Below are 12,149 nucleotides of genomic sequence, written 5' to 3' on the forward strand. Positions count from 1 at the left end.
AGCCCCCGTTGGGGCCCAGCGAGGCAGCTATGGTCACCTAGAGGACAGGAAAGGGACTACCCCTCGCGGCGTCGCGCTGAGGGACCCAGGCAGAGTGAGAAGAGGGAGGATCCCGGACCCAGGAGCTGATCTGGGCCACAGGCCGGACCCTAGCGCTAAGTCGTAGGGGGAGGGCCAGCCAGCTGGGAAGTCACCCCCACGCTGTGCTTCGGAGATGCCAGGATTTGTCTGGGCCTAGATTGTGACCTTCCAGGAGAGCCAAGGGGGATCACAGAAAATCTCAAAGGCACTCATCCGTCCATTCAGAAACCCCTCCACGTGCTGCCTGGGGGCCGAGTGACACTGACCAGACACAGCGGGACTAGGCTCTGAGGCGTCCTGAGGATGGCCAGCTGGATGGCAGGAAGCATGTTCGATCGGAGAGGACAGCATGCAAGGGGTCCAAGAAGGAAACACCCAGAAGCGGGGGTGGGGTGGGGTGGAGGGGCGGTGATGGCAGCTGGTGGCCTGGAGGGGTCAAGGGGTTTCCAAGAAGGCAAGGCTGGGCTCGAGTGCCAGACCAGGGGTCAGGAGGACACTCTTATGCTCCCTGATGCGGGCCAGGAGGGAAGAGAACCAGGCCCACTGTCCAGGAGCTCTTGGGCAGCATCCTGACCCCAGATCCAGGTGTGAAGGGGTCCCTCAGAGCAGAGTGGCCCAGTCCCTACAGGGCCACAGCCTCTGCTGGCTATTACCCACCCCATCTAATCTCCAGCCCTGAGCAGGAGGCTGCCCCTCCTCCACCCCCAACAGCCAGGCCCAAAGACGGAGCGAGCGGCTTGGGGTCCCACTCAGCCTGACCTTGTGGGGCGCCCTCCCGTCCAGGTGGCCTGACCTCACCCTGCAGCCCCCAGAAGTCCCTGAGAGCCCCCGAGGCCTTGAGGCAGTGGTCCAGCCCCTGGTCCAGAGGGTCCTGGAGAGTGCCAGGACCAGGTGGGGAGGAGGAGCCAGACTCAGCTTGGAAGGGCCAGGGCTGGGCCCCAGGGATGGCCACCTGGGGGCTCTTGGAGCTCTTGGTTCTGGACTTTAAGGGGCTGTGAGTTGGGGGTGGCCTGAGTGGGAAGAGGTGCAGGCAACAGGGTGGCCCCAAGCCCCGCCGATGAGCCTCAGTTTGGGGCCCAAGGAGGTGGCTGCAGTCACCTAGAGGCCAGGAAGGGGACTGCCCCTCGCAGCATCACGTGCTCAGGGACCCAGGCAGAGTGGGAGCGCCGGGAAGCACGCCCTGTGCTGCCATCAGGAGCCCATTTTACAGAGAACCTGGGGGGCGAAGTCAGGGGTCTGGTCTGTCCTCCCAGTGCCGGGGTGCCCACCCCGCCCTGCCCCGCCGAATTCCGCACACTCCTCTCGCTTTGGCTGCCCCCACCACCCCGAGATTCCCTGGCCTGATACCACTGCCAGAGCCCCGCAGGTCCCTGACAGAGGTGGCAGGGGTCCTTCGCGCAGCGGCGAGACCACCGCCCCCAGATCCCAGAGGCCAGAGTGGGGAGGGTGCCCTACACGGGCCGGTTCATTTAGCAAAACAGCCCTCCACCCCAGATGAAGAAAGGGACCCGCAGGCAGAAAGGGCCTCTGGGGTCACAGGTCAAGGGGGGCCTGAGGAGGGACTGGGAAGGACGGCAGAGGCGGTGGGAGTACAGGAGGGAGTGGCCAGAAGGCCAGAGGATGGGAAGGAAAAAGAATCAGGGCCAGATCAGAGGCAGCTAACAGGAGCTCCTCTAAGAGAACATGAAGGGGAGGAAATAAGAAAATAAAGGTTATTATCAATACTATTTCCCCAACTGAAGGACAAAAACTCCTGATTAGAACCTGTGCAGCACCTGGAGTGGACCTGAAGTTCTGAGAGCCTCCTGAGGGCAGGAAAGAAGCGAGGCTCCCAAGACCCACCTGCTGTGGGCAGCTGCCGGCCGCTGGACCCAAGCTGCTCACCTCCTCACCAGGAGTCTATGACCCACCCCCCCATCCTTCCCTTCAACACAGGTTGGGTGAGTGCCTACCCTCTGTTGGGCCCTGAAAAGAACAAAGCTCGTTCTCCTGGCACTTTACAAGCCAGGGGGTGGGGTGGGGCAGGAAATAAGCCAGTAACAGAGATCAACACTCCAGTATCCCTTTGGGACAAAGAAAAATAAGTTGGGATAAGGGGCTAAAGAGTGAGGTGGGTGGTGGAGGCCAAGGGGGGAACCCCATGGAGAGGGGACAGCATGTACAAAGGCCCTGGGGTGGCAGGGGCTATGAGTTGAACGTGCCAGCAGAAGATAACGTACTTTCAGACAGGCCAGCTCAGAAAGTTTACTTACCACACTTTTCTAGGAAGCTATCTGAAGGGATGCCACAGGAAGAAGATGGCATGGAATCTAGGAAACAGTGGCTCCAAACTAGAAGAGTGCAAGGTGGGCAGTGGGCAGTGGGAATGCCCAGCTGGCGAGGAGCAGGAGGGCATGGGCCAGGGAGGGGACGTAACGGGAATGACTTGACTGCCAGAAAATGTCAGAACGTGATAAAAGCAGACGAGGGGAACAATAAAGCAAACACAATCTCTAGGGAAAACAAACGCTGTCCCAAGGATAATGCATTCCCAGCATGAAAGATGCTCTTGATCCAATCAGCCAGAAAGCAGTACGACAGCTCCAGGACAGAACCTGAATGCCATGGGCCTTGACCACACACAAGGCTAAACTCTTTGCCAGAGTCATCTGTGCTGACTCTATCTACTTCTCTAGTGACAACCCCCTTCAGGCCTTCCCCGCCCCCAACCGACCCTGTTCTTGTCAAGGTTGACGATGACCAGGGCTGCCCAATCCAGGGGTCCAGCCTTGGGCCTTGCTTGACCTCAGGAGCATGAGACACGCTGACTTCTTTCCTAAGCCCTAGCCAGTCTCAGTTCTCTTCCTGTCTCATGAGAGCCTATCTCCTCGGGGGTCTCTCTTCCCCCTGCCCCCTCAGCACATCGCTCCTCTGTCCACACTCACCGCAGGGCTCTCAACCAGCACTTGTGTCCCAGCCTTCTCTCTCCAGCCTCTTTCCCAGGTGTGTCTGTCCGGTAGCCTCCTGGACCTCTCTGCTAACTCCATCCCTCTTCCCCTCACACCCTCATCCCTTTCTCTCAAAACACACCCGCAGTTCCCACTGGCTCTACTTTCAGATACACCTGGAGCCCAGCTCCTCCTCTCACTGCTGTTCCCGCTGCCACCGCCCAGCCCCGGGCCCTCTTCAGCTCTGATGGCTGCGTCACATCCCCACGGACCCTGATTCTGCCCCTGCCCCTGAGTCCATCTTCAACCAGCAGCCAGAAACGTCCCGTTCCAACAGACATGGGCTTGCCCAGACCCCCCAGGGCTCCGAGGAGGCTCTGTCCCTCACGCTGCCCACTGCCCTCCTGCCTGACTCTGCTGGGCAGACCCTACACAGCAGCGTCCCCGGCCCTTCTGCCTGTGGTTCCACACCCGTCCGCCTGGGCTGTGCCCCTACTCCCTCCCAGAGGGCAGCTCCCCTAAGAGGCTTTCTACGGCCACCCTCGGCTGCCCCCATCATTTATGGTAACAGGAACCCCAATCCGAGCAAGGGTTCATGGCTGCCCACAAAATACACGATGCCCAGTTAAGCTTCAATTTTGGATAAACCAATAATTTTTAATTTAAGTACGTCCCATATTGCATGGGACATGCGTATACTAAAAAGTACTTATACTAGAAGTACTTGTACTTTTCATACTGAGAAGTGCTCACTGGTCCTCTGTGTTTGTGAATCTGGCCGCAGGCCAGCAAACACAGGCTGCATCCCGCCTGCCTGGCAGCCAGGAGTGGCCACATGACAGAGGTCAACCAATGGGACACGAGCACCATCTGGCAGTGCCCTGATGGGAAGGCACCTGCCTCTGCTATGCTCCGCTCCTTTCCAGGGCCCCAGGACAGGTGGATCCTGAGCCCTGCCACTGCACCTCACTCACAGCCAGGCCTGAGGGCCGGCCCTAGGCCTGCCACGGCTTCAGCAGCCCCCAGCGCGGGCTTTCTCTGGCCAGATGTAAAGCTCACAGGCTTCCTTGCCACCAGACACCTAGAGCTCGGCCTCCCACCACAGCCAAGGTAGGAATCTGGTTTGTTCACTGTGATCCTGACACCTGGATCGGCACCTGCACGCCGGGCGGTTCCAGCGGAAGAGAACCGAGGACAGAAGAGGTCAAGGTCAAGGGTTGGGAAGCCCGTTGGGGCAGGGAAGGGCCTGCGGCAGAGGGTCTGAACAGATACGTGCATTCAGATCATAAAGACAGGCCAGGCCAGGCTGGGCTGGGGACTGGTGCCGTCTTCCAGGCAGTGGACCAGGAGTGTCCAGCTCCACCCACCTGAGACAGCAGAAGCGGGGTGGGGGCAGGGGCATGTTGCACTGAGGCAGCCACAACCAGGGAACTAAAGCCCTTGAGAGGCCAAGTGTCCCATGGTGGTCACTTCCAATCGCAGCCCTGCCGCGTTCCTGGATGTTTCTTACAGTGTGCATGCGTTACTTTGAAAAAAAGGTATTAATTCTTACTTTAAAAAACATTCCCAGAATGAACAGAGGGAGGGAGGGAGGCCTCCCACCCGGTGCTGTGAGGACACGTGTGTGGATGCGTGTCTGAGCCAGGAGCTCCTGGTGCCCAGGGTCCGGGCGGGGGTGCGCAGGAGGGACCCAGCAGGCAGGGTGGAAGCTGGGGGGAGGACCCAGCCCTCTCTTCCCAGAGGAGCCCTCCCCCGCCACCCAATCGCCCCTCTCCCGACACCCTCAGGCTTCTTGGTCACAGTGGCCTTGCCGTGTGGGGTCCACCAGCTGGACTGCCAGGGAGACCCTGACCACAGGCGTCCTCACTGTGGTACAGAAGAGCCTTGGGAGGGTTGGCGCCGGGGCAGCTGCTCTAGGGACCAGGCCGCCTCTACACCGCCCCCCTCCCCCCACCTCAAAATAAGTGCAGGCAGGCAAGGAAAGAGGTCCTTGGAAGGCAGACTCGCCGTGGCCACCATGCCCGTGGGTACAGGTTCACAATTGTGGCCGGACATGCATACCCTCAACTCTGGCACTGGTGTGGGACAGGTGTCCCGAGGGCCTCAGCCCTCACGGAACAGCTGCAGAAACCTAGGCCCAGAGAGAGTCCCAACTGGGGACTCCAGGAGGCGGCGATGGTAGCCAGAGCAGGGAGACAGGACACAGGCATGCCAGGCCAGGTGTTTATTGGTGAGGAAGCAGTCTGGCTGAGGGTCCTCAGCGGCCAGCCGGCCAGCAGGCACACAGGGCCCGGCGCTCGGCCTGCAGCAGGAGGGTCTCCGTCTGAAGAGCAACAAGGGGCCATCAGGGCACCGCCCGCTGCCCCCCGCCTCCCAGCTCCCGAGGGCTCCCGGCTTCCCCCCAAAACCCACTGGCAGTTCTGTCTCCACCCATTCCCAAGACTCTCAGAGCCTGAACTGGACTATGTGAGGACACCCCCAGCTCCAGCTCTGCAGACTTTGATGGCAGGGGACCCTCTGCTGCCCTCCAGACGCCCCCCTCCCGGCCCAGAGCTTCTGCAGTCCTGGGCCAGTTCTGCCCTCCTCAGCCCCACACCGGGACGACTTTTCCCAGCTTCCGCTCAGCACTTACACCGGCTCTCAGGGGCCCCTCTCACCCCTCCCCCGACCCCCAGGGTGAGCTGGGGCTGCTCCTCTCAGGAACCCAGCTCCAGACTCAATGAAACTCAGGCCCCTTGGCCCCCAGGGGGCGCCACAGGTCTCAGGCCGGGCCCTTGGGAATTGGCCAGAAAAGGGGAGCAGGGTGGGATCTCCCGTTCTTTCTACTTCTAGGAATGCTCTCCCTTTCTCAGAAGGAGTGTATATATCTGTCACAAATGGAAACTCCGTCGGCTGACGGGGCTGACCCCTGGCCCCTGTGCACGCACCCGTCCCTCCCCAGGTGAGGCCGGGGGCAAGGAACCCCCCAGACAACTGCGCCCAAGCTAACGTTCCGTGCCCAGCAAGCCCTACGCACCCCCTTCCGACCACCTCTTCCCCCGCCTCTGTTTCTCCCCTCCCACTGGGCCTCAGCACTCCACCCGGGGCAGGCTGGACTGGGATTGGCTGTCCTTCCCGGTGACCCCCGGGAAAAGTGCCAGCGAGGCCCTGGGGAGGAGGGGAACTGGACTGCCCCCGCCTTCCCACACTGGGACCAGAAACAGAGTGTGGCGGTTATTTGAGAGGGGCGTTCCTCCTCCCCACCCTCCTTTCCTCGGGAGGCTCACCCGCGCGTCCAGGCTGCAGGCCGTCTTCCGCAGGTCCTGCAGGGCACGCTGCATGAACTCGAAAGCGTGGCAGTCCACGCACGGGCGGCCTGTGGGGGACGCGGGTCAGGACGCGGGGCGCGCCCCCAGCCCGGACCCACCGGAGCAGCGGCCTCCGTGCGCCCCACACCTCCCACCCGAGGGGGCGCGGGGCCCACCCTAGGAACAAAGGCGAGCCACGCCCCTCCCGCACGCCCGGGTGCGCTCAGGGCCATGGAGGAGCCCTCCGCAGACGCGCGCGTCACCTACTCTGCGCGGGGACGGCGCTCCCGGCGGCGGGTTCCGCGCGGGCCTGGGCGCCCAGCAGCGCGACGCTCAGCAGCAGCAGCAGCAGCGGCGGCAGCGGCGGCGGCGACCGAGGGGGCCTGCACGGCGGCGAGGGGGCCATGGCCGAGCGGAGGGAGGTCGGGCGCCCTGCAGCAGCCGAAGGTCAGCAGCGCCCGCAACTCCGGCCAGCGAACACCCGCCCCGGAACCCGGCCTCACGACCCCCTACCCCACCCCGACCTCCGCTGACCAGCGAACCCACCTCCAGGGCCCGCCCCCCGGGACGAGCGAACCCCCCACCCGGCCCGCCGGGTCTCGCAGCTCCCCATCCCGGCCCCTCCACCCCCGCCACGCCCCCCGGGCCCAGCGACCCCTTCCCTCTCCCTCCTCCCCACCCCGGCCCAGCGAACCCCCACCCCGCCTTTACCGCAGTTGGGGACGCCGCGACAGCAGCGCCGGCGACTCGGGAAGACTTGCGGCGTCCGGCGCGCACCGCGCATGCTCCCCGACCCCGCCCGGGTCCCCTATCAGACGTCGTCGTCATGGAAACCCCGGGACTGCGCGAACAGCTAGCTTAAAGGGACCGAGGTGGCTCCTGAGCTCCGTGTGCCCAGCCCCGGGCGGGATCTGCGCCTAGAGCACCGTCAGGCCCACAGGCCACGGAGTGGGGAGGGCTGCTTGGAGGAGGCGGCGCCTGGATAACACCTCCAGAGCCACTGCCGGCCGGAATTAAGCCAAGGAAGCGGGAAATCTGCCGCGGGAGCTCGGCGGTCCCGGGGTTTGGGGTGTCCCTGGGCCGATCCTGAGGGAGGGGCTCGAGGCACGCCAGGGACTAGGGGCCAGTGAATGCAAAGGCGCGGCCTCTGCTCCCGGGCCAGGGGTGTCCAGTCGGCTCGGATTCCTCGGGGGAGATCGGGGCCAGGAGCGACCCAGGCCCGTGGGCCGGTGGGGGATCCGCTCTCTCCGCTCCTGACTCGGGCCCAGCCTTGCCCCTGCGCTTCAGGGGAGAGGGACGGGTGAGAAGCCCATCGGCCTGCCGGGTCCCCCCTCCGCCACTCCGCGCCCTGACACCTATTTGCCACACACCCCCACCCCCGCTGCATGACCTCGGAGGGGTCACTTGGCCTCTCTGTGCCCTTTGCTCCCTCGTGACCACACAAGGTTGTTGGAAGTAAAGAGCCGAGTGTGGCCCCCGCGGGCGCCCCGATGCGCGCAGGTTTCAGGTCCCCGCCAGGCCCACGCGTGCGGGGGAGACCCGGTCCCTCTGAGAGGGAAGGTCTCCACTTGGCGTCTACTTGGTCTCTACGAGGCGCAGCACTGATGCAGAGGCCGCGACCTCTGGAGAGTGCGCCCAGGCCCGCGTCCCCGCCGGAGCCCGCGCTGTGCGGGGCAGCGCCCGGCCCCCTTCCTGGTGGGCAGCGCCGGGCCAAATGCCCTCTGCCCCACCCCCGGGCCTTGGGTCAGCTGTTGCCCCGGCACGGGATGGGATGACCAAGGCCCCGACCGGACGAGGGTTTGCTGACCTAGGGGAGGGGGCAGTGCTCGCGAGCGCCACTCTCTCCTCTCCGTCGGGCTCAGGGTCAGGCTCGCGCTGCAGCCCGGGCCTGGGCTGGGGGCCTCCGGAAACGTGGGCCGGCCTGGCGCAGGGGATGGGGGGCCAGCGGGCGGCATTCCCGGACGTGCGCATTTCCGCGCCCTTTATCCGGAACCCAGTGCCCGGGTCGCAAGGTCACAGCCACCAAGTGGGGCGGGGCGCGGCGGCCGGCCTGAGCAACAGCCCCGCGGGGCCACTGGGTTGGGACGTGTGGCCGGAGGGCGCCACACGGCACGGACTTTTTCTACCTGTCGTCCCGTCCCGCTGCCTCCGGATCGCGCGCCGGCTCCTGCCCCGCTGTCCCTGCGCGCGCACGGGCAAGGCTCAGGGAGACCTCGGCGGCGGTGCGGTGGAAGGCACAGCTGCGGACGCGTGGATCCATCAAAGTGTCCCTTCTCCCGCTTCCCCGGCGCGGCCCAGCCAGACCATCCCTGCCCCGCACACCCTCGAGCCCCTGGCCGCAACCTCCCCGCAACTGTGCTTCTCTACCGAGGGGACCGCGCCACCGGTCCGCCGGGCGGAACCGCAGGGCTGCCCGGGTCCTGAGTGCCTGGCCACACACTTCTTCTCCGCACCCCCACCCCGCCACCCCTGCCAGCGCCGTTGTTCCCTCACCCTAGCCTGCTTCCTCCTCCCTCTCCCCTCCCCAGGGGTACGGATTTTCCTTCCCCACTGGCTTTTCAGCCAGCAGGCTGTGATTTCTTTCATATCCAAATAAGACAAACTTCGTAAGCCCCTCGCCCCGCCCCCATCACCTCTCCTGGCTGTCCAGTTTCTCCCCTTCTCTCTTGAGCGCACACCTGTCCAGCTAGCGTCCCGGCACTGCCCTGACCCACCTAAAGCATCCAAGGACCAGTCCTCAGGCCTCCCCACTGGCCATCAGTGGCCCCATGGCCCCTCCCCTCCTTGCTCCATCTTCGCTCCCCACCTCTTCATGCCCCCTCCTCAGGGCCATGTCCTTTGTGACCTTGTCCAATCGCAGCTGTAAAAACCAGCCATGAAGTTCCAGGTGTCCCATCCAGCTGCCCTGGACACCTCCACTTGGAGAATAGACTTCTCAAGGTCAGCATGTCCAAATCTGATGTCCTGACTTCACCCTCCACCTGCTGTCCCTCTTCCCCCCAGAATAAAACCCAACAACTGCCCACAGCCTTCCCCATCTCTGGTGAGGGCAGTCCATCCTGGCAGATGCTCAGACCAAACCCACAGCAGTCCTTTTAGAAATCCTGTGCACTCCACTCTCAGAGCCACCAGAATCATTCTCTGAACCAGGCTCCAGGCCTCTGGTCCACACTGCCCCTCACCTGGACTATCAATCTATCTATCTATCTATCTATCTAGATATTTATTTATTTATTTATGGCTGCGTCAGGTCTTAGTTGCAGCAAGCGGGATCTTCATCGCGGCATGCAGGCTTCTCTAGTTGCTGGGCACAGCCTCTCCAGTTGTGGCATGCAGGCTCTTTAGTTGTGGCACGCGAGCTCTTCAGTTGCCCCACGGGCTTAGTTGCCCTGTGGCATGTGGGATCTTAGTTCCCCGACCAGGGCTTGAACCCGCGTCCCCTGCATTGACAGGTGGATGCTTAACCACTGCGCCACCAGGGAAGTCCTTCACCTGGACTCTTGAGCTCTCTCACCATCTCTGTGTAGCTCACCTCCTTGTGGTCCAGTTGCCCTAAGACAGCCAGAGAGACCTTTCTTATTTTCTTTTTTAAATTGTGGTAAAATAAATATAAAATTTACCATCTTAACTATTTTTAGGTGTACAGTTCAGTGGCATTAAGTACGGTTCACAACATTCACCATATTGTGCAGCCATCACCACCACCCATGAGTAGAATTTTTTCGTCTTCCCAGACTGAAACTCTGTCCTCATTAAACACTAATTCCTCTCTCCCCCAGTGCCTAGCACCCACCATCTACTTTCTGTCTCTGTGTATTTGACTCCTCCAGGGACCTCATAAAAGTGGAAATGCACAGTATTTTGTCCTTTTGTGACTGGCTTGTTTCACTGAGCAGAATGTGCTCAAGTTTCACCCACATTTTAGCAGGTGTCGAGATTCCCTTCCTTTTTAAGGCTGAATAATATTCCACTGTGTGTATGGACCACATTTTGTTTCCATTCACGTGCGGGTGCTTCCATGCTTTTGCTGTTGTGAATAGTGCTGCTATGACAGAGGGACCTTTTAAATCATCATCAGATGCTGCCCCCTCTCTGCTCACAGCCCTCCACGGATCCTGTCTCACCCCAGTGATAGTCCAAGCCCTGACGTGGCTGGGAGGTTGTCTGCCTGCCAACCTTCCCTCCCACCCCTTACCTGCCCACGCCATGCCAGCCACATAACCTCCTTGCCAGGCCGCTGGGGACACTCTGCTGCTCCTGCCCCAGGGCCTTTCCTCAAGCTGGGCCCACCTGTTTCCAAGGATGCCACAGCCTTCTTCCTCTCTCCCTTGAGGCTCTGCTCAAGTATTTCCTTCTCCATGAGAGCCAGCCCACCCATCCTGTGTACTATAGCAACCTACCCCACATGGCTTAATGGGCTCAGGCTGCCGTAACAAAAACAAACTGGGTGGCTTAAACGTCCTCAGAGTCCTGGAGGCTGGACGTCCAAGATCAAGGTTCTCACCAGTTTGGTTTCTGACTCTTCCTGGCCTTCTCCCTGTGTGCTCACAGAGGGAGAGAAAACAGAGGAGAGACATCCAGGGAGCAAACATCTGGTGTCTCTTCCTAAAAGGACACTAATCCTATCAGATCAGGGCCCCACCCCTCTGACCTCATTTAGCCTGTTTTCTTCCTTAGGGGCCACATCTCCAAATACAGGCACCCTGGGGATTAAGACTTCAACACATTAATTGTGTGGGAGGGATGGGAACAGTCCATAACACCATCCCATCCTCTCCAGTCCCTCTTACCCCATCCTACATTTTTCCTTTTCCTTACACTCTCACCTGACTCACTATGTACTTTATTAAATACGTTGATCGTTCCTTGTATCCAGAGCTCTCGGGGGGTGGGGGGCAGTTTTGCCCTCAGGGGTACTTGGTATCTGGAGGCATTTTGGACGGTCGCAGCTGGGAGGAGGGGTGCTACTGGACCCACTGGGTAGATGCCAAGGGTGCCGCTAAGCATCCTGCAAAGCAGGACAACCCCACAAAGGATGATCCGGCCCAAACTGTGGACAGAGCAGCAGTTGAGGGGCCCCCGTCTGTATCTTCTCGCCAGAAGGCCAGGCCCTCCCTACCGGGTGCTCAGAAGATGCACAGGAAGTGTGACTGCGTGAGCACAGGCCCAGGTGAGCAGGAGACGGGTCTACGCATGCAGAGAGGTGCTGGCTGTGCAGCCCAGGCCTGGGAGGAGCTGCTTGGCCAGGGCTTGGACCGGATAGGACAAAGGGGGCAGGAAGTGGGAGGAGGGCCGTGTGGGCAGCTGGGGAAAGGAGAAGCCCTCGGGGTGGGCAAGTGAAAGGGTGCAGGGTGAACGCCTTGTGAGGCCTGGGTTCCGAGCCGCTGTCTATCTGGAGATTGAAGCACAGATGTCAGCATGAACGTGGCCTGCACAGTGACGCCAGGACGCTCTGGGCATGAATCCCTTTCACGCCCCAGAGCCCTCATCCACTCCAGACTCTCCCTGGCCGCCACCACTGTGGGGCAGAGGTGTGGGTCCAGGGGCGTCTCCTCAGGCACTGGGAAGAGGCTGCTTGTGCTTGCCATGGGCTCTGCCCAGGACAGCCTCTCGGGGACCCTCTCCCCTGTGTCCAGAGCAGATCTGCCCACTGCCCCCAACTCTCAGCACTCAGGTTGCCCTCACTTCTCCCCGCCAACCCTCACCTCCCCCTTCCACTTACCTCCCCCACCAAGGGAAAACCCAAATGGGGAGGTGGAGCCCAGGGGAGTTGTCAATGACCCCGGAGGAGGTGGGGAGGGACTGGTGGGGGTGGGTTCAGGGGGCAGAGGTCATCAGGTTAACTCTGCCCAGG

The 12,149-nt window shown here is 61.8% G+C and overlaps 1 protein-coding gene across 1 annotated transcript; it reads right to left on the reverse strand.

Annotated features, from left to right (window-relative positions):
- Positions 1-5,223: 5,223 nt before the first annotated feature.
- Positions 5,224-7,079, reverse strand: NICOL1 (NELL2 interacting cell ontogeny regulator 1). Its single transcript, XM_060089499.1, has 4 exons — positions 7,007-7,079; positions 6,563-6,727; positions 6,275-6,363; positions 5,224-5,331 (listed from the first exon to the last, which is right to left on the reverse strand). The coding sequence occupies exons 1-4, from the start codon at positions 7,077-7,079 to the stop codon at positions 5,266-5,268; spliced, it is 393 nt and encodes a 130-aa protein (XP_059945482.1). The 3' UTR covers positions 5,224-5,265.
- Between the last annotated feature and the right edge of the window lie 5,070 nt (positions 7,080-12,149).

Source organism: Mesoplodon densirostris, chromosome 1 (genome assembly GCF_025265405.1).
Source record: "Mesoplodon densirostris isolate mMesDen1 chromosome 1, mMesDen1 primary haplotype, whole genome shotgun sequence".
Taxonomy (NCBI): Eukaryota; Metazoa; Chordata; class Mammalia; order Artiodactyla; family Ziphiidae; genus Mesoplodon; species Mesoplodon densirostris.

Coding starts and splice junctions, on each gene's coding strand:
- NICOL1 (XM_060089499.1), bottom strand. CDS start 7,079: ATGCGCGGTGCGCGCCGGACGCCGCAAGTCTTCCCGAGTCGCCGGCGC. Junction 6,728..7,006: donor TCGCGGCGTCCCCAACTGCG/GTAAAGGCGGGG, acceptor CGGCTGCTGCAG/GGCGCCCGACCTCCCTCCGC. Junction 5,332..6,274: donor CCTGCAGCCTGGACGCGCGG/GTGAGCCTCCCG, acceptor GTTGCTCTTCAG/ACGGAGACCCTCCTGCTGCA.